Source organism: Hemiscyllium ocellatum, chromosome 36, assembly GCF_020745735.1.
Source record: "Hemiscyllium ocellatum isolate sHemOce1 chromosome 36, sHemOce1.pat.X.cur, whole genome shotgun sequence".
NCBI classification, from domain to species: domain Eukaryota; kingdom Metazoa; phylum Chordata; class Chondrichthyes; order Orectolobiformes; family Hemiscylliidae; genus Hemiscyllium; species Hemiscyllium ocellatum.
The window spans coordinates 29,377,791-29,400,523 of record NC_083436.1 but is presented as its reverse complement, the minus strand read 5'-3'; the positions used below and the strand labels follow the sequence as shown (position 1 = coordinate 29,400,523).

At 41.2% G+C, this 22,733-nt stretch overlaps 1 protein-coding gene across 2 annotated transcripts in view; it reads left to right on the top strand.

Annotated features, from left to right (window-relative positions):
- LOC132833310 (neuronal vesicle trafficking-associated protein 1-like) overlaps window positions 1-22,733 on the top strand; it is a 55,984-nt gene that overhangs the window by 16,480 nt on the left and 16,771 nt on the right. For both annotated transcript variants that reach the window (XM_060851475.1, XM_060851476.1), the window contains exon 3: window positions 5,718-5,834. In XM_060851475.1, coding sequence (XP_060707458.1) covers window positions 5,718-5,834 — 117 coding nt within the window. The remainder of the gene's footprint in view (window positions 1-5,717; window positions 5,835-22,733) is intronic.

Below are 22,733 nucleotides of genomic sequence, written 5' to 3'. Positions count from 1 at the left end.
TTCACAGGTAGCTGCCTTCCAGAAGATTTACAGTGCTTTTAAGATTAAGAAGCCCTAAATGATTCATCAACATTCTAAGATGAGAATTTTTAGTCAAATTATTAGGGCATATTCTGGATATTTTTTATGTTGATAAGGATCAGAAGATTAGTCCATCACAAGACTCCATCACTAATTCGTGAAACTACCAAGCTGCCATTGATTAAAATAACCGGGTGAGAGATGTCTGTGTGTTGGTCCACTGTCTTTGTCTTACCCAGCTGGACCAATTTTTATTGTAGATGAATCTTCAACTACAAATAAGTAATGCATGCTTGAAACATCTTTGAAGGCTGGCAGTTCAGTAGCATCAACATTAATGGTGGCCACTGATGAAGTTTCAGCACCATGGAGAGGGCCCTCACAGGAGGTGGGGCAAGTGCTGTGTGGTCATGGAGCATTAATAGTACTGTTGAGACAGAGGTGGCCACTTGCTGTCAGAGACTTACTGGGTCTGTGGGTTGTCCTAAAAAGCACACAGTTCCCCCACCTGCTAGGAAGTCAATAGTGGTCTTGTCACTTTCATTGAATGGGCAAGCCACCAAACATTCCTATGACTATTCCATATTGCCAATGGTAAGAATGAGTGACTCTTTGCATTACACACCACTTTCACCCCTCCAACAACCATCTCGTTCACCCTGCCACCTCCAGCCCAATGACAATGGGCCAGAAAGGTTGAACCCAATATTAGTTTTGTTCAAAATGAGCTGAAACAGAAACGTATCAGATTTTAGGGATGTTTTACCAACTTGATACATAATCGATTTGTTTTATTTCTCCTCTGTGGATTGAGAGTGGAATGAGGTGGAATATCAAAGTCAATAAACTACTGCACTGTTCCATTTTTGCCTCACTGTCAGGCTCTCACTAGCTGGATTGGTAATTCTTTTCACAGTTGCATTGTATAATTAGTATTTTATACAGGTTACCAAAAGAATAGTGGAGCGGAAATTTTCTTTACTTGCATCCCCATTCAGCTTCTGCAACATCTCTTCTCCCTTGTGTTAGTCTCCAGTACATTTGAATTTAATTTTGTTGAAGTTGGAGGTTCCATAAGGTCAAATAAAATCAAAATACTGCAGATGTTGAAAATGTAAAGCAAACAAGAGATTGATAGAGAAACTGAACTGGTCTGGCACCATCCATGGAGAGAAATAGTCTTAATGCTTCAACTATGGTCTTCAGTTTCTGTGTTTTGATTCTGGAAGATCTCCTGTCTAATTCTTCCTCTTTTTTTTCCTTTTCTTGAAGGTGCTGACCATATGCTGAAACTTATTTGAAAAAATGCTGCATGAGCTTCAATGCATGTGCTGTTCTTCATGTGTGACATAATGCTAGCATTTCAACTATGTCCAATTTTGACTTCAACCATTGTTCACAAACTCTTCCAACAGGCAACAACAACATGTCTTTTAATACAGAAAACATTCTAAGAAACTTTTTAAGGAAGAGTTAGAAAAAAGTGATTGGATGGTTTTCCACTCTCATTTGACTGCCCAGTGGGTGGTCAAAATGTTCCCACCACTATTCCACACTGCCAGTGGTCAGAATGTGTCTGACTCTTCACCTGACATGTCTTCTGAAATTTTGCCCACTTTCTCATCTTCAGTCCATCAGCAATGGCCCAGGGAGATTCAGCCCTAAATTTTATAAAATGAATAAAAGTTATAACAACAGGTTGCAGTGCAGCCATGGAGAGTGTAAGACACATGTCTTCTTATGTCTTACAGTTTTTAAAGATTAGGAGAAAGAACTATTTTTAATAACAAAAATTTACCAGGATGGCTACATAATTTCATGCAAGGAATTCCAATGTCTATTGTGATCTGTTTTTCTGGCTATGGCTTCCTGCAACCCATCATGGGGCTGAGGACTTGTTTACAAGCAAAGCTGATTGGTTGGTTCTCTGCTAACTGAGCAGGTTAGAACTGCAAACAATTTGCAGAGACGCAGAAAGAAAGAAACAGAAGGGTGTGCCATCGTAGCTTGCACAGGACATTACCACTGGGATGTTGACAATGTTCTGCCCATATCAGCAGAACATTGTTTCATATAAAGTGTTTCATATAAATCCTTGCCACCAATAGAACGGAGTGCCCTCCCTGTTTAGAAAATCCTGATCTCTGTGATCCCACAGCGTATACAAGATGATACCTGGTCTGCACTTAGTGTTTTACATGAGGGGACAGTATAAAACTCCACAGGAAGACCCCCTGTATGCTGGCCAAAATTGGTTGGCATTGTTAGTGGAATTTCAGCTTCATGGTATCCTTATCAACTACATTCCTTTCTCAGTAACTGCCTGCCGCTAATCAAGTGCAAACCTAGTATCGTATTTGATTCTGAATGAAAGCTCTGATCACATGTACACCATCACTAACACTGTCCACTTCCATTTGTGATTCCCCCCCTCTCAAAAAAGGTCAAGTTCAATTCACAGCCATTATCAGGTATGTATGAAATCAATGGCAGATCAAAAATTGAAGAAGTCATGGGACTCTCTGAATCAGATACTATTAAACAATGTCATGACAATGCACCTAAAGGTTTGGATTTATAGTTCTAAATATGTAAAGAAGCAGACCCGAGAGATTACGCCACAACGGTCTTCATGATAGGTTTGAATCTGTTACGAAATTGTAACCACATAACTGCAGCATCACTTACTTCCATCAAAGATGCCTGACTCCACCTCTGCCTCGGTTCATCTGATGCTGAACCCTCTGCCAAGTCTGTGGTGCTTCTTGACTTGATTATTTCAACATGCTTCTGGTTGTCCTGCTATCTTCCAACCTCAAGAGAACCCTTCTGCCTGTATTGTAACATGTCACACGCTTTGTTTATTTAACACACTTTTTTGCTTGTTGATCTATGTTGATCTATGAGCAATTTTTGTTTCTTTAAAGAAATTTCCATTCTTGTCTTCAAACTGCTCCATGGCCTTATCCCTATCTAGCTATCTTCCTGCTTTCAGCACTCCATGTGCAAGATACCTGACCGCCCCAATTCTGGCCTCTTGTGGTTCCCTGATATTAGTTGCAGCTGAGGCTGCAATTGCCAAGTCTTAAGGTTTGAAGTTTCCTCCCTAAACCCCTCAGCCTGTCTATGACAGAAACTTACTGGATTCAATCGTACAGGATCCCTGTGAACAGGCACTCTGAATAAGGGAAAAGCAGGGTGAGATTCCCCTCCCACCATCCTCTCTGCTCATGACTTATCAGATCAGTTCACCGTCAAACATCTTTCTGAGCTTCATAGACCAGCACTACGTGGGCACATGAGATCTCACCTGGGGCAGCAGTCAAAGAGATGAGTTAGACCTAGTACCCTCTAGACAAGAGAGAGAAAGCTAACTGTGGTTTCCGCTACTGTTTACTATCCAGCCACTCTTATCAAAACATGCCCAGCCCTGAATGTTGGGCAGGAACAGAAACTGGTCTTGGTTGTAGTGACATTGTGTGTTAGGGGTTCATGTTCATATCTCGGTTTCAGGTTTTATTTGATATCAGTTCTGTTGGGAGGCTTGATAGCTTGTGACAAGAGCATTATATTAATGAAAGTTGCTGTTAACCTTTTCACTGTTCATCATGACAATACAAATGTGCATTCTATCCAAACACAACTTTCAGATTTGTATTAAATTTCAGAGTCTAAAAATATATAATGCAAATGATGAAATTGCATTCTCATTTAATGGCAGTAGATATAAAACCAACAAGTGCTGGTTTGGCAGCATCTGGCCAGAGGAGTCCAATTCCAAGTCCAGGATGTCCAGAAGTGAAAGCTTTTATGCTCTTTATAAAAATAAAAGTGGGGAAGGGGTCAGAGAGAGCACAACTGAAGATGGGAGATATTTTAGGGTGGGAGAGATGTTAATCATGCATGGAACAAAGAAAAGTGAGTGGTCATGATGATTGTAGTAATAAGATAAAGCACTGGGCTGTGTTAAGTGTTAATAGCAAAATAAAAGGCAGCTCTAAAGCAAAAGAATGATATGAAATTATAGACTGGCACTTTAGAAAAGGAAAGTTGTGGGGAAAAAAATCAAAATTTGAGGACAACCAGAAGCTGTTGGACTCAATGTAACGTGCCCAGTTTAAAAACTGGGTACTGTCCCTCAAGGTTGTGTTGGGCTTCAGTGGAATATTGCAGCAAACCAAGTATTATTAATGAGGATGAGAATCATGTATTCATAAAACCTCTACAGTGTGGAAGTAGAACCACACTGCTCATCAAGTCCACACTGACCTTCGAAAGCGCATCCTACCTAGACTTTACCCTATCCCTGTAACCCTGCATTTCCCATGGTTTCCCAGCCTGCACATCCCTGGACACAATGGAACAATTTAATGTGGCCAATTGATCTAACCTGCGCATCTTTGGACTGTGGGAGGAAACCAGAGCACCCCGTGGAAATCCACACAGACCTAAGGAAAATGTGCAAACTCCACGCAGTCCCCAAGGGTGGAATCTTACCCAGATCCCCGGTGCTGTGAGGCAGCAGTGTTAACCACTGAGTCACCATGCTGCCCTGAAACTATGAGTTGAAATAGCAAGCGATCTGTATGTTGAGGTCATGCTTGTAGACTGAGCACAGGAGTTCTGCAAGGTACTCACTCAATCTCCGTTTTGAAGCAAAATTGTGGCAGAATTAGATTGTGACACATGTACTGACATTCCTGACAATTGTTTCATAAAACTGATAGGGCTCAAATACTTTCCAGCAACATAGAAATGTGCTCATTTTATTCTCCTTTTATGATGAAGAGGAGTCCTGAAGAATCGCCCTTAACTAAAAACGCTTTTTGCTTTGTCTCTCTTGTCACTGTTCCTGCCAGACCTATTGAATACTTCCAGCACACTCTCTGCTCTTATTATAAGAAACATTTAGTGCCTCGGGCTTTTGGGGAACTGGCAGGGTTATGGGTGCACCCTGAAGGTGTAATTTCCTGTGTTTATGAAATGACTTTTTAAACAAGCTAGTTAACAGAGTGTGAAACTGAGAACACTGCCTGTGTTAAGTATTGGGTTAATGCCACACGTTGCAGACAGATCACACAGTAGTTAGAATCTGGAGTGAAAATTTAATTAAAATGGCTCCATACAGACGATGTTTAAGGCTGGTGACAAATTGGTTTCTTTTTAAGCAGTACTGTAGATGTCTCTAGGATTCGGCAATGCAAAAATGTGATTCAAGTGAATGCAGGCAACAGAATAAAGTGATTATGTCCTCCCCTTAGACAATTCTGAGTTTTAGTGCTAATAGGAAGGGCTATTGGTTACAGGTTTCATTTCAATACCTTAAGTGGTTCTCACTAAGAGCACAAATGTAAGAATTGTGCAAAAATCATATTGTTTTGAGAGTAATTTTTCTTTGTGGAATATTGGTACTAAAACATCACACAAACCTTGTGAATACTGTTGATGTATTGAAGACAAGTACACACACTTTGAATTTTTATGAATCCTTGCTTGAATGTTTCACTGAAAGATAGTTTATTTTATAAGTAGAAATAGCAGTATAGTGGAATTGACATTGTATATATTCAGGCTGTTTTTTTGAATAGCTTTGTCCTATGGGAACTAGAAAGTGGTTTAGTTATTTTAGCTGATATGCACTTACTTTAGCAGAACACATAACCATGCCAGGCTGATTTATTTTCTCTTCCTTACAGGTTATAGTTAAAACACGGGCGGAATATCAGCCAAGCCAAAAGAAAGGCAAGTTTCAAGCACCGAAAATTGCTGAATTTACCATCAGTTTTACTGACGGGGTTTCGGAGAGGTTCAAGGTAAATGTCTTTGATCAATGAAATTGACCTAGCCTTCAGAGCCACCATTTGTCACCTGTTCTCCATTTCAGTCCATAGGCATTAAAATTTGATGGAACATTAGATGTAGTGAAATGAGTGAATTTTCAGGAATAACAAAAAAGTGCAGACAAGCTACAGGAAGGGGGCATGTTTAATATCTGAGAATTATTCCTATTCAGACTAGTCTTTTAGATACAAAGGCCCAGCCGTTTGTTGGTTTCTTACAATATTTTTTAATTTGTTCATGGTATTTTAATGACCTGTGCATCTGGATCCCTAACTCTCTTGGGACCTCCACTGTTTGTGGATTGTCACCGTTCAGAAAGTATTCATTTGTATCCATTTTTGGCCCAAAGTGAATGGCCTTACACTGGCTACATTGAAACCCATTTAGCATTGTTTTGTCCATTCATTCAATCTATTAATATCACTTTGTAGTTTTTATCAAGTTTGTCAATGACTTGCACTTTAGAGAGCCAGCATAGAATATTAATTAGTTAAGAATTTTGATGGCATTCAATCACTTTATCCTGACATACAGATTCTAGCAATTTTCTGACAACAAACATTTGGCGAACTGCTTTATAATTATCTTGTTTCCTTCTCTCACCTTTTATTAAATTGCTCAGAAAAATGGGAATGATTCCCTAATAGGGAGAAGATCGTCTGCAATATTGGATTGGATACTATCTATCCAGGCCCTAGTTATCTTTAGTTAATGGACAGTAGGTTGAGCACTATGGCATGTAATTTTCTGAACATAACTTTCTGCAAGATGTGTCTTCACTTATGAATCACTCCCTACATTTAAAGGGTAATAATAATGCGTTCTGCAGATAATCAGTGTGGTGAAAGATAGCATGACCTGGTCTGATTAGTATTGATAATTATGTATGAAATGCAATTATGGAGAACCCTGTGTAAATCCTAGTATGAAAGTGTTCTGCATTCAAACTGCACTCTTCTGTCAGATGTGGATCAGCTTCTCTTACAACCTGTACGCCGTCTGTGAAGAAATTTAGCAGGAAGACATTCACCTTTCTCACTTGTAAAACCCATCAGGTAGGTATTTAACTGCCCTGGATTATTGTTCATGCTAGAAAACTACCTAGATTCCTGCTCTTTCGATCTGGATGGTCTGCATCTGGACACATTCAACAGCCCCCTGAATCATGTAGTACATTCCTGTGGAGAATAAAGTGCTTCTACCAATGTTATGATGTAGACTCAAAAGCTGTGTTCTTCCTCTTGACAGCACTGGGGCTCCAGAGGCATTTTAAGTCCACGCTCAGCAGGCACACTTTACTGTTGAGTGCACGTGAAGGGAATCATGAAGCTCAAGTGGCCCTGCAACTTTCCCTGAGGGAAATGGATTTGTCTAATTCATTGGGCACCCTTTATTTCCAAACTTCCCTGAATGCTGATAGTGGCCTCTTTCCTGGAGGCCAGTAGTTGCCTATTGTTGGGGGTATGCTATTCAGTCCTGACAGTTGAAGTCACCTTGGCAAAAAGGCAATGAACAAGTATTGGAAATGTCAGATACACTGTACCTCTTCCCTAGCCCTTCATTCCAGATACAGCCTCTAACTTGCTATGAATTTGGAGAAAAAGATTCTGCTGTCTGAACAGTGACTTTGCTGTATATCAGAATGACCTAAATACCAAATAAGAATCTCCTGGGATTCAACAGGAATATGCAAGTTAAATATATCCGTGAACTGAAATTTAATTTCTGGGCTTGTTTAAGCCTATGTCAATTGGCCTTTGTTAGGTGCGGTATATGGTCTTTAAAATGCTCTGTTATTGTTACTCTGCAAATGATTCGCATTGATGGTCTTATCTTAAAGACTGTTTACTTGGAACTACAATTACGCTAATGAAGAAGGCAATTAAAAACTTCTTGCATCCTGTGTTTGAAAGGCCTGCTTTTTAGCTGCTCCACTCGAGCAATTTGTTTCCATCTGTTCTCACATCCATTACAAATTTTGTATTGGCAAGAATGTGAAAAATGGAGGCTACTTCTGGTAATAACCGATGTGAACCCAGTATTTGTGTGAAATCAGCATGAAATGCCACCTTTCAGATGCCTAGGATTTATGCCACTGTCACACTGGCTCAGATGGCATGAAAGATGCATCACTTTTCAGGAGTTCCTAAATGATTGTTAAGGTTGAGACTTCAATTTAATATGAAGTGCACTAGTGATGCACAGCTTATATAAAATTGACATTCCTAGTGAGTGAAACTTCGGTTCCATAACATTCTCACCTTTTGGAGAAGAAGGTTAAGAGGTTCAAGTCCCTTTCTAGAGAATTAGATAATCTGTACTAGCCCTTCAGTGCAATGACTACTGTCTGATTTTCCATTAGGAGGTGAATTATCCTGTTTGATATATCTCACTCAGTCTCAACCTTAACATCACTAAACTGATCATCTGTCTAGTTTCTATGTATGGATGTTTGCTATGCATAAATTGACTTCTGCAATTGCTTACATTTCCCTATCAATGAATTGCAGGCAATGCTTTGGGATGCCCTCAGGAAATGAAAGGTGCATTTTTGCTGTTTGCTTTTCTGTTTAAATCGTAGCCCTATTTTATTTGTCTACAGTGAAGTAGAACAATTGCAACAATTATGTCAATTTTTTTTTAGCAAATGCTTTCTAAATTCACATTAATTTCTGGTTTTATTGTGTAGTGCACAATTCCATTGAACATGGGTTAATTGATCAGAGAAAAAATGGATAAAATCATTGAAATTTAACCATCTTAAAATGTTAGATCTGTTTCTTGGAATTAGTTGAGGTTTATGTATACACACTTTGAAAGATTAGGTGCCTTTCAGAACTGAAGAGTATCCTTTTGCACTCTACATCCAAGTACATTTGAAGTAATTCACTGTTGTAATGCTATTAAGACTAATAACCTGTGCTTGAGTTACAGTCAGAGGCAGATGAATCAGCCACGTTATCTTGCCTGGTCTGTCTGGTTGGGGTGCCATGTAGGAGGAGGGTTTTTAAAAAATTCTCCAGTATTTGCCAATTTTGCAGCCTCTTGGGCCCGAGCATGACCTTTAACGCAACTTACATTGTGATTATTGAAAATGATATGGTTTCTTTGTTTGAGTTTCGCTCGCTTCTTAGGCCCTTTAGTTCTGGAACACACTGTCTAAAATTCTCTGCCTCCTTTTTTTTCCATCTCTAAAATGCTTCTTAACAGTATCTCTTTGACTAAGCATTTGTTCATCTGCTCTAATATTTCCTTATTTATCAAATTCTATTTATAACATTTATAACATAAACGTACTGTATAATTACATCATGATGATGCCATTTTCAAGGTGAGAGGAGAAAGGTTTTTTATTTAACACTGTGGTTCCTGTGTGGAATCAACTTCCAGGGGAAGTAGTGGGTGTGAGTACAGTTACAACATTGAAAAAATATTTAGATAAGTACCTGAATAAGAAATGTTTGGAGGGATATGGGCCAAGGGCAGGCATTGGGACTAGTTTATTTTGGGATTATGGTCAGCATAGACTGGTTGGACTGAAGTGTCTGTTTCCATGCTGTATGATTCCATGGTTCGATGATGCCACCACTGCTGATGAAGATTCCTGACGTTGGAGAAAACTTCATGACTAATGATCACCACAGTACCTTACCGGTTTCTAGTCCCTTATACATTTTCTTTAAATGATCGACACTGCTTGAATTTGCTTATGAAAAAACACACAGTTTATATTCCCTTACATTAGCAGTCATGTTCAACGTGCCTCCCCATGATGTATGGTGCAACCGCAGCAATGTGATTCCCACCCAGCGATCTCCTGTGAGAGGCATGACGCACAAATTCAGACAGTGTCAGTGCATGTGTGTTTACACTTCATTTACCCATAACATAAATGTGTCAGACAGGAGCCCATTTGAGGCCTTCAAGAGGACATTGGATGATTATTTAAATAATGTGCATGAGTATGGGCGAAAAGTAGATGATTGGCACTAGGTAATGGTGTTCATTTAATGAGCCTGTGTAAGCATGATGGTCAAATGGCCTCCAGCAACATAACACTGATGTGATTTCCTGAACTACCAAGATTTAATTGTAGTCAGTTTCTCCTTCTTTATGCTCACAACACTTAACACAAATCTTGATATCTTCTGCAAACTGGTGAAGAGTTTCTTCCAGTCCTTTCATGCAGTTCATTACTGAAAATAAGGAAAGCCAGTATCCATAGTTGTAACACTGATCCCTGTGGAACTCTGTCAGCAATTGTTTTCAACATAGCTCCATTACCCGTTAATAAGAACCCTCTGCCTACAAGGTTGGAAATAATTTGTGCAGTCCAAGACCTAACTGCTCGTCCCACTTCGGCTTAGTAAATAGCCTATTGCATGGCACCTTGTCAAAGCTGTTTGAAAATGCACTTAAATGATACCAACAAGACTGGCCACATCCTCTGATCAGGTACCTTGCTGAAAAATTCAATTAGTCTTATAAATCCTGACCTTTTCCATGGCATGCTCAACACAGCTTAATAACTCCTTTTTAGCCAGGCAGTTATACTGAGTATTTAAAGCTAATGTGCTTCCAATTAAACCTGTTGGACTATAACCTGGTGTTGTGTTTAACTTGATATTTATAGTGACTGTAACTAGGTGGGCCTGGTGTACCTCATTGTATGAGTTCCCTAATTAGGGCTGTTAATCTGGTCAGTTAGGGGGCCCGAGCTGACAGATTTTAAAACTGGAACGTCAGAGATTCTGTTCGATCTGAGGAATCAGCATCATAGACTCTCCACATGTAAATAAAGGGTGACTTGGTGATGGGATACCAGCCTCTGTGGAGTTATTTTAGTATTGACCTGCATTTGTAGAACTCCATTTTTGCAGTTAACAGTCTGCTGTATGGTTGATAATTGAGCGTTGTGTATTGTAATGAAGACTCACTCAACGTAGCAATTTAACTTGTCTGCCATATCGGGAGTCCACCTGAATTAATAGTGAGGAATTCTTTAATAGCTCAGTATGATTTGTTAATGACCCTTGGACTTCCAACAGAGCTAAAGTAAGTTTGCTGTTGCAGCTGTCATTTCTTCTTTTCTGTAGTGATTTTGTGCCTCTCAAATTTAATGCGCTTATAGGAGTTTTACATTTATGCCTGTTCTCCTCTAAGTCATTTTCTGTGATTGATTAATTCTGGTTTGTTCTTGTATAGTTAGCCATTTTTTAGGTTTATTCAGTGATTTGCCTTTCTTGTGGTTCCTTTCCACTTTAGCATGGCAATATCCCTGCTTTGTATAAGGTTAAGCAGTGAAGCTAATTCAAGTCCTTTGCCACACTCTCAAATCCAGCTCTGTTGAAATCCAGAACTAGCAAGTTTGATTTGGCTGAATTCAACATTTGTCTGAATGGATAATCACGGCCTTGGTTTAGGGTTTCATCTGGAAGACTGCATCTGAAATTTAGCACTCCTAGAGTACTGAAAAAAATGCCAGATTTAGATTATGATATACCTTCTCAAAATGTATGGAATACACTCTATGTTGCTATGTGAACTAACTTATTTTGCTGTTGTTTGAGAGACATGATTCATTATTTTTACATCCATAAGGCTGAATCTGAATCCCCAGAAACAGGTAGGTTGCTGTCAACTAGCAAGTGGAAATGAACTTTGAGCCATCCTTGTGCAGGAGAACAGATGGATGGACCTGTAAAATAAGACTCCTTCCCAACTGCAGTATATCTGTCACTGTGAGTGGAGAGTGTGCTCCATGTCTGTGACCTGATTTGAGACCCTTATTTGGACAATTAATTGCCCACTTAAGTGCCTCATCCTGTCACCATTCGGATTCAGCAGGTGGCTGGAGAGATCAGTGCTCTGCATTCACCCTGACTGATTAGATCCTGCAGGCTGCTGCCCAGTGAAATGCCTCCTTTATGGGTTCCCAGTGCAAATCTAGGACCCACCTAACCCTACTGTTGCCTTTCCCTGTGTTCGACCACCTGTTTTGGACAGTGTAGTATTTACCACTCGCAGAAAATCATACAGTTTGGAAGAGGCCATTTGACTGAGAGTCTATACCACCATGTTCCGACCTTTGTTGGGCGCTGGTGGTTAAACTCACTATTAGAGTCATTCTAGTTAATCTTCTCTCGATTCCAGCTCTGAACTGTTTTGGTTTTATTGTGTATGTGCGCTAGTTGTTAAGCCAGTGATGTGTCCTGTTTTAGAATTGTACACAGTTAGTAGAATGAGAATGAATCTAGTTGTGGTCGTCGTTGTCATCGTCTACCCTCCCTGAACCATATTGCTCACAGTTGAGCAATGTCTTGATTTTAAAAATTCTTATCCTTGTTTCAATAAATTTGAACCTCCCCATCTATGACATCCCCTAGCCCTACAACATTGCGACCCCTGCATACTCCAACTCTGACTTCTAACATGGTACTTTATTGTTAGTGACATTACCATCAGTCCTGTGATGTAGGCCTTGAGCTTTGGAAATCTGTTGATTTCTCATCGTTTTTTTAGTTCAAATAACTTGGGCCAACTTGGCTGAGCTTGTGAATTAGTTTTTGCTAATTGCAAGTTGCATCACTTTTTTATGAATGGCTACTTGCTGCAAGGCCTAATGAGATGAAACTTGGGCAAATTTCGTAAGCTATTACCAACTCTCCCCTTGTTGCAACCCCATCTTGCCATGTGCCATTCTCCTGAACAATTTGCCAGTCACTGCATTCCTGCTGAAAGACTGGTATCCACTGTACCCATTTCCTGAAAAGGCTGCAGGGCACCAGGACAAATGTTGGCAATCTGACATTGCATCTCACTGACAATGACATAGCTGATCATGGACACAGCTGTCATGGCTGACACTCACTTGCACATACAACCCTATTATCTCACCACACTCTCTTTTTATACACAAGGTCACGCTATTTATCTGTCCTTAGCTACATCCCATCTACACACACTCTACGTGACCAACATCCTGCCTCAATGTCCACTGGACACCTGCATCTTGTCAGGTTGTAGTCGAGGAGCATCACATGGAATCAAGCAATCAGACAATTGCAAATGTGAGCTTTTATTTGCAGCCATCAAAAGTGAACAAAATCAAAATGAATGGAGGCTACGATTTGACCCCACAATGCATCTTGATCAATGGTGGTTGAATGTTTCATGATGCAACCAGCTTTCAGCTACCTGAAGCAGGTGTCAGTCAGGCCCTATGTGGCTTGTAGCACCCAATGCAACTGAGCTCTGTCCTGCTCAGACAGCTTCCACCTCGCCAAAATCCTCAACTTCCTCCAGCGATTGTTCCTGTTCCTTGTTTCTTAGCATCCAGCATACCACCACCTTGTTGTCTTCTCCAATCATGCAGAGCACAGCACAGTGGGATGATGAGGCGTGTTCTGTCCAGACTATAACCACAGTAAAGCGGTTCATGCAGCAGGACTGCATCTTCAGCAGCCCCATCATTTACTCTGCCACAGCCCCGTTTGAAATATGGACAGCGTTGTATCTGCATTGCGCATCAGTCAGAGGTTTGTACAATGATGGCATCAGCTATGGTCATGGAGGGTAGCCTTTGTCTCCAGTAACCAGTCTTGTAAGGCTTCTGGACCCTTGAATGTACCTGAGGGTACTTCAGGATATAGGAATTGTGGTTGCTGCCAGGGTAGTTGGCAGACCCCTCCAGGAAGAGTTAAATAGTGATCACTGATCACTTAAACGTGAACGGAATGGAGCACCTTCCTGTTGAATTCCACTGTCAATGTCCTCTCAATCCCATGTGTGTGCAGCCACGTGCACCTTGCACCTGGGGGAAGCCAGATATGTTCCCATATCCAACTGTCCATGCTGCAGCATTGAGCTCATCAAGAAACCAAATGGACCAGTGTGATTGCCATGCAGGCAGCTAGCACAGTCTGCAGGTGTTAGACTGATGTCTGTGTGCCATTTTGCCACCCAACTGATAACCATGATGGAGGGGAGGGGAGTGTATTTGTCAGTGTGAGTGCCGATAGCATTTATGCCTGTCCCTGTCCCCGACACATCCCTGCAGTAGCCTTTTAATACCAGTTGCCTGTGTACCCTGCAATGCAAGCACGTTCTTCCTAACTGACCCATGGGTGGACCGAAGATTCCTGAGGGCTTGGCATATGTCGGAAGCCACTGTCTGTGAATCGTTCTTTTTAATTTTTTTTCCTTCCCTGGTTAGTAACTCTGTTGCAGGCCTTCAGGTTCTGTGTGCAATGAATTCCGGAATCACAAGTCAGTGCTCACAGTGTGCAGAACCTTGGAGGGATTGCATACACACACGCAGGGAACATTGCACTGATCATGTCTGAGACAGTATTTAATGCTGAACCATATGGAGTCTCCATGCAGCAAGCTGAGGTCCCTAGGTATCTGCTCTGCGTTTCATGCTGAGATTTTTTGATGGCTAGCTTGTTTTGGCCTGTTTGGTAAGATATGTAACTGAACATTTAATTGGGTATGTTGTGGCATTAATGAGGCCTTTCTTATACTATAAACCCCCACTTAATGGGCAAATTGCCCTGCCTGGCAAGAATTTTTCCTTGCTGCTTGGCTAATGATTAAAAGGTGTTGGGGTTTGTTGTGATCTGGAGAAAGGCCTCACCAGACTTCTCATCTGATTCATTCACAAGTACCCACATCAGTTGGGCCCTGATAAGATTTTTGCACTGGCTGTTAACCATTACATCTGTCACATTGAGAAAAAGAAAACTTTAAGGTGTTGCTGACGGTGCACTGATAAAGGATTTTGTGTGTTTGTGTGTGTGTGATTAAATGTTGAGGATGTAAGGAGGAGGATGAACTTGTCAGCAGGTCTGATTGGAACATGGAGAAGACTCATAGAAGTTATTCGTGGTTGTATTGATTTTTATTTTTGCACACTATCTTTGCTTTTCCACTAGGGTCTAGTGTGGAGGTGGTGCTAGGATTCCCAAGGCTAATTGGGAACATTAAACCATGTCTTGGATATTTCTTACAAGACCAAGCTGTTCTGAACTGTTTCTCGAAGTTGGAGCACTCTGCTCCAAGATAATGATGATGTTACCCACTACATTGCAAAGCCTATATAATAGCGATTTAAAATATAGACAGAAAGGTTGGAGATGCAAGGAATTAACCACTAGCTTTATTTGTATTCGGCGCAGGAGTTCAAAAGTGTTTTAGCAAATTGGGAACAAGATTTGAATTCTGGATTGACTTATACTATAGAGAACAACAGGCTAGTCAATGAGGTCCATTTTAACCTGAATGTGTCATATTCAATTTACAACTGAATATAAAAGTTTTATATTTTGATTTAATTCTTCAAGATTTTGCAACCGGGGACCTATTTGGTGCCATTCAAGCCCAGTGGAATTATCTTTGTATTGTTTTGCATTGCAAGTATTAGTGGGAAAGCCAGAAGAATAGCAGTCACTTTCTGGATAAAAATTTGGTCAGATGCTTCCATTTGTAGGTTTATGCATGTCTTGATCGCATCAGATGCCGCACTGATTCTATTCAGTGATAAGGAAAATATGTTAACAACTCGGATTAATAAACTCTGCTGGCAAATGATTGTAAATTTTACAGTGAATCTTAGACAAGTTGTTGAAAGTCTGTTGTTTGGTGCCACACTGTGAGACAGAAAGGGAAGTCCAACTGTGCTTTGATACTTGGCCAAGCCATACTACAACATGTCTTTGGTGGGAACAGGGTGTCTCTACCTTGCTTGCAATTTTATTTCATAGTATATTAGTGGTGTACAGTCCTCATCTCCAGATGGAAAGCACATTGTTGAAAGCTCCTCCAAACTGACTGTGAAGTATCAGACAACCAAGTCTAGTGACTGCATGGGGGGTGAATTCCTCTGTGAATAATTATCAGGGGTGAATTCCTGTGTGAATCATTTATAGCAGTTCGTCAATTCTTTGTGTTAAAAAATTCATACAAATGTTGGCATCTGTTCATGTATTTCACTATTCCCCTGATGTTGAAATTAAAATACAGTCTCCTCTTAATTCAAAGGTCATCAATTTGAATAATCTGATCATTCAGGTCTGAGCATAAAATCTATGTGACTTAAAATTGTGGACAGTTTATATTTTGCTAACGTGAAAAGAAATTTTAAACTTTAAACTATCAGTAGATGTAACAAAATGTTTTCTCGAGCAGATTGCTTAACATTCGATCGGAGGTTTGCATTGGGAACAGTATCTGTACTACCCGAGGATGTAAAGTCTGTGTTATCTGGCATGCCCAGGTGGTGCTGGATAATGAAAAAATGATTTAACAGGGCATTACATCTCTCTGGGCACAAATAGTCTTTTGAAGGGTTGAGCAGAGAGGGAAAGTATTTCAGTAGTCAAGGAGATCTGGTAAAGCAGGGCATGACTGTACAAACCCCACAACTAAAGACGAGCCTGACACCACAACTGACTCCTCGACCTTCTGAATGGCTTTTCTCTCAAAAAAAAATTGAGCTGTCAATTTTATTCACAGTTGCTCTGAGCGATGTATCTTTGTTCTAAGAGAATAATCAAAATCGACCTGATAATATAGTGAATCAAATTAGAGTCTAAGAATATCTTCTGCAGATTTATAGTCTACACCATTTTGTTATTACTTTTAAGGAATGAATGCATTATCTGAGTGTTGATTGTGCCTGGCTTTTTTCCAAAAAAAAAGGATCTGTCATATGTTCTGGTTACTAGAAAATTCTGGTTCATAGAGGGCCAAATGAAAGTTTACTGTACATTCATGTCAGATCTCAGCTGATGAGAAGTGTACTCTGTTACCACAATGTGGTGTTAAATGCTCAAAGGAGTTGCTAATTAATTCAGCTAGTCTTTGACCAGAGCGAAAAATATCTAATTTTTGCAAGGCATTATATTTCTTAAACGAACCTCATAATTTCTACAGTCATGTGTTTCATTAATATATTTTGAGTTGTGATTTTTTACAATGTGAAACATGAATTTATGAGACAAATGTGTTATGATGTGCATTTTAAATACAGCTAAATAAATAAATACCCACACTGAATTTAGTTTGCTTTATTGCAACCAGATCTGACATTAGGAACAAAGTAAGCTTATGGAACAGGACAGCAAGGTGGTTCAGTGGTTAGCTCTGCTGCCTCACAGCACCAAGGACATGGGTTCAATTCCAGCCTCTGGCTACTATCTGTGTGAAGTTTGTACATTCTCTGTCTGTGTGGGCTTCCTCCTACAATCCAAAAATGTGCAAGTTAAGTGAATTGGCTAAATTTCCCATAGTTTGAGGTGCATTAGTCAGGGTTAAATATGAGGGGTGGGTCACTCTTCGGAGGGTCAGTGTGGACTTGTTGGGCCGAAGGGCCTGTTTCCATACTATAGGAAAACAGTATCTTGTGTGTGTTATATTTCCAAATTGGAATTTTAAAAATCTATTCACTTATGGGATGTGGGGATCTCTGACTAGACCAGCTTTTATTGCCGATCCCTAATTGTCCAGAGGGTAGTTAAAAGCCAACCACATTGCTGTGGATCTGGAACACATGTCGGCCAGACCAGGTAAGGGTGGCAGATTTGTTTAGAATATTCCATATTTGAAAGTGAGCAAGGTGAATTCAAACTTTCATATACATCTTTTTGCTATTTCATTTTTTTACATAGGGCTAAATTTACTCTTTTACATTTTGCTGTAGTGTTTCTCTCAGAAATTCATGGTGGGCTGTCTGACAGAGCCCATGTCAACTTTACTCTCTTCAGCTCATACGTAATATAGTTGACCTCTCTCACACCTGGCTTGTGCAGCTAGAATGCAGAAGTGCTTGTCACCCTTGGGTCTCTGAATTGTTCACTCCATGGTACATCAGATGCCGCAAGCCAGAAACCACGGCACACTGTTACACACTCATCGTTGATGAAAGTATGGCCCAGAAAGGGAAGCTGGCATCCTGCGTCTTGCCAATGGAGACCTGGAGGTGGTTGTGGAAAGGGCAGTTTCCTCCTTCCATCCTTCCAAAGGAGACGATGGCACTAGGTGGAGCCAGCCTGGACAGAGAGCAGCTTAGGTCAGTGTGGTTGGTATCCAGAATCAAATATAATGCACAGCCTTGCAGAAAAGAAACCACAGGGTAAGCCCCAGAGGGCTGTAGAGTTTAAATTGAGGATCACCTTACCTCAGGCAAGGGGCGAGGCTGAGAATCCAGCACCTTCATTGTGAGCTCAGCTGGTATGGGAATTAAACCCACATTGGGCATAATCCTATATGGTAAACCAGTCATCCAAGCTAACTGACCATTTTCTCTCTACATCGCTCACTCTCAGGCCCACACTTCCTCTTCCAGCTCTGCTATTGCTATTCACCAAGACTCATGGACTGCAACTGTTCAATATGGTGTGCAACATGCCTACTCAGTGGCTCTCCTCTGCATCATCCTGCCAAACCACTAACATTCTCTGCTCTCTACGCTTCCTACTCACTCTCTGGGGACACTTCTTCACCTGTTTCCCTGCGTCACCACCATCTACTATCCCATCCACTTCCAGAATATTAATTCCCTAGAGAAGGCCAAGAGCAGTGTTGGATTGGTGGATGTCCGGTGTGAGGACAGAATGCTGGGGTTGGCCAGAGAAGAGGGTGAACATTCATGTAGGAGTACAGACTTCTGTGGATAAACAACTGAGTAAGCTTCATCATGCTATTCTGCACTGCTCTCCCACTAATACTGGTACAACTCATTCTTATCTTGAACAAACTTTTTTCTCCCTTTTCTTCACACCCAATTCCCTCTCCTGTGCAAGTTGTAATGAACCAGCAAGCTATAGTGAGAAAAAAAGCCAGTACTGCATATGCTCAGCTAAGCCTCTGAGGAGGCCCTTGATGGATGTACTGGCATGAGTTTCACCTGCACCCTTTGGAGACTCACCTCAGTGGGTTCTGTCTCTAGGTAAGCCTCAGGAGCACAATCTGGTGAGCATGGCACTGATTTATCTCTGCAGCTGGTCATGTAGAAATGCCCAGCTCTCTTCAGCAAGAGGACATTTGGAAGTCGGACACTTATGCAGCTCCAAGCAGGTTATTCTATGGATTCGGCCATTAGCGACTATGTCAAATGCGCGGAGAGGCTTAGGGTTAGCTAGCAGGTTTATCAGGCAATCAGAAATGGGGATCATTGGATGGATGCGTCCACCAGCATTATAAGTACCATGCTGGCCCCAGCTGTATCTCTATGGACAGGCTGGTTACTGCCATGGAGGCTTGGGTTCAGCACATTTAGATATGTGCTCAGCCCTGCACTCTGTTGCTGATCAATTGGTGTTCAGTATCCATAAGACGCAGGAGTGGAAGCAAGGCCATTCAGCCCATCGAGTCCACTCTGCTGTTTAATCATGGCTGATGGGCATTTCAATTCCACTTACCTGCATTTTCCCCATAGCCCTTAATTCCTTGCGAGATCAAGAATTTATCAATCTCTGCCTTTGAAGACACCCAATGTCCTGGCCTCCACTGCGCTGCATGGCTGGCCCACCACTCTCTGGCTGAAGAAATGTCTGCTCATTCCTGTTCTAAATTGACCCGCTCTAATTTTAAGGCTGTGCCCACGGGTCCTAGCCTCCCCGCATAACGGAAACAACTTCCCAGCGTCCACCCTTTCTAAGCCATGCATTATCTAGTAAGTTTCTATTAGATCTCCCCTCAACCTTCTAAACTGTAATGAATACAATCCCAGGATCCTCAGCCATTCATTATATGTTAAGCCTACCATTCCAGGGATCATGCGTGTGAATCTCTGCTGGACAAACTCCAGTGCCTGTATGTCCTTCCTGAGGTGTGGGGCTCAAAATTGGACACAGCATTTTAAATAGCGCCTAACTAGACTTTGTAAAGTCTCAGAAGCACTTCACTACTTTTATATTCCAACTCTGTTGAGATAAATGACAACATTACATTTGCTTTCTTAATCATGGACTCAGCCTGTGAATCAACCTTTAGAGAATCCTGGACTAGCACTCCCAGATCTCTTTGTACTTTGGCTTTATGAATTTTCTCATCGTTTAAAAAACGGTCTATGCCTGTATTCTTTTTTCCAAAGTGCAAGACCTCGCACTTGTCCACATTGAATTTCATCAGCCGTTTTCTGGACCACTCTCCTAAACTGTAAGTCTTTCTGCAGCCTGCCCACCTTCTCAGTACTACCTGCCTGTCCACCTAACTTCGTATCATCGGCGAACTTCGCCAGAATGCCCCCAGATCATTATTATATAAAGTGAACAGCTGCGGCTCCGACACTGAATGCTGCAGGACACCACATGTCACCAGCTGCCATTCTGAAAAAGAACCTTTTATCCCAACTCTCTGCCTTCTGTCAGACAGCCAATCCCAATCCATGCCAGTAGTTCACCTCTAACACCATGGACCCTCACCTTGCTCAGCAGCCTCCCATGAGACACCTTTTCAAAGGCCTTTTGGAAGTCTAGATAGACCACATCCACTGGGTTTCCCTGGTCTTACCAACTCGTTACCTCTTCAAAGAATTCTAACAGGTTTGTCGGGTATGATCTCCCCATACTAAATCCACGCTGACTTGTTCTAATCTGACCCCGTACTTCCAAGAATTTAGAAATCCCATCCTTAATGATGGATTCTAGAATTTAACTACAGCGACAGTAAGGCTAATTGGCCTATAATTTTTCATCTTTTGTCTCGATCCTTTCTTGAACAAGGGGGTTACAACATCGATTTTGCAATCGGCGGACTTCCCCTGACTCAAGTGATTTTTGAAAGATCACAGTCAGTGCCTCCGCTATTTCCTCAGCCACCTCTCTCAGAATTCCAGGATGTAGCCCATCAGGGCCTGGAGATTTATAGATTTTTAGACCTTTTTTAGCTTTTCTAGCACTCTCTCTTTTGTAATGACTACCATACTCAACTCTGCCCTCTGTCCTTAATTGTTGGGATATTACTGTAGTCTTCCACTGTGAAGGCTAACACAAAGTACTTATTAAGTTCTTCAGCTATTTCCTTATCTCACAGCACTAGCCTTCTACCATCAATTTGGAGCGGCCCAATTTCTGCTTTTGCCTCTCGTTTGTTTCTTATATATTGAAAGAAACTTTTGCTATCATTTCTAATATTACTGGCTAGCTTACCTTCATATTTGATCCTCTTCTTCCTTATTTCTCTCTCTTTTTAACTTCTGTTTGTTTTTGTAGTCTTCCCAATCTTCTGGTCACTTTATAGGCTCTCTCTTTTTTTTGATACATTTCCTGACCTCCTTTGTCATGCCATGGCTGTCTAAACTGTCCCCGGATAATCTCTTCTTTGAGATGTACCTCCATATTGTGTCCTCAGTTACACCCAGAAACTCCTGCCATTGTTGCTCTACTGTCTTCCCCACTAGGCTCTGCTTCCAGTCGATTTTCTCATGCCCCTGTAATTACCTTTTATTTAAATGTAACACCATTACATCAGATTTTGTCTTCTCTCTTTCAAACTGAACTCTACCATATTATGATTGCTGCCTCCTAAGTGTTCCCTTACTTTAAGATCTTTCATAAAGTCTGGCTCATTACATAGAACGAAGTCCAGAATAGCCTGCTCCCTTGTGGGCTCCATCACCAGCTGTTCCAAAAAACCATCCTGTAAGCATTCCATGAATTCCCTTTCTCTGGATCCACCTGCAACATTATTCACCCAATCCACCTGCATATTGAAGTCTCCCCATGATCACTATGACCTTGCCTTTCTGACATGCCCTATCTATTTCCTGGTACATCTTGCGTCCCTGGTCCTAATCACTATTAGGAGTTTTGTACAGAACTCCCATCATGGTTTTTTTGCCTTTTGTGGTTCCTCCACTCCACCCACACAGACTCCACATCATCTGACCCTATGTCATTCAGTGCCATAGATTTAATCTCATTCTTAACTAACAAGGCGACCCTGTCGACTCTGCCCTATATTTTCGATAAGTTCTAAATCCCTGAATGTTTAACTGCCAGCCCTGAACCCCCTGCAACCATGTCTCTGTGATGCCTACCGTATCATAATTATTCATGATGACTTGTGCTGTTGATTCATCTACCTCGTTACGAATACTATGAGCATTCAGGTAAAGCGCCTTAATGCTAATTTTCTTATCCTCATGGTTTCCAACATCTCTAGTAATACACCCTAAGTTATCCTCCCTTCTTGCTTTATTCCTAGCCTGCCTCGAACTTAAACCCTGCTGAGATGCTAACCTGCTGCTCATCTATCTGACTCCATACTCCCTGTTGCCTTTCCCTCTGCCACCTCTCCCCACCCCCCGGACTCACAAGTTTAAAGTTCTAGTGACCACCCTAGTTCTCCTTTTTGCCAGAACATTGGTTCCAGATCGGTTCAGGTGGAGACCGTCCCACTGGTACAGATCCCTCCGGTTCCAAAACTGATGCCAATGTCCCACAAAATAGAATCCCTCTTTCCCACACCAGTCTTTTTGCCACATGTTTATTAGGGACAGACAATAAATGCTGGCTGTGCCAGCAATGCCCATGTCTCCATGAGTGAATAAAAAATGGTAGTACTCTCTCACTAAAGTCACCCTTTCACGTATTCAGTTGTGAGAATATGGCAGCTCTGTGATGTGCTCCACTGTCAGATATGAAAAGTGATGCAAAAATTACAAAGTTAACTGAGCCTTTTTTTTCTCATGTGCCTGTGTAGCTTTGTATATCTAACATGACTTGGGTGGGTGGGGGGGTGCGCAGGGGTAGAGGAGTACAATTAATGTGAAGTATTAAGCAGTCATGATTGAAACTTATGACATCAAACATTGTTAATGGATGCTGAAAAAATGACCCTTCAATTGAATGGCAGATAGATGGCAT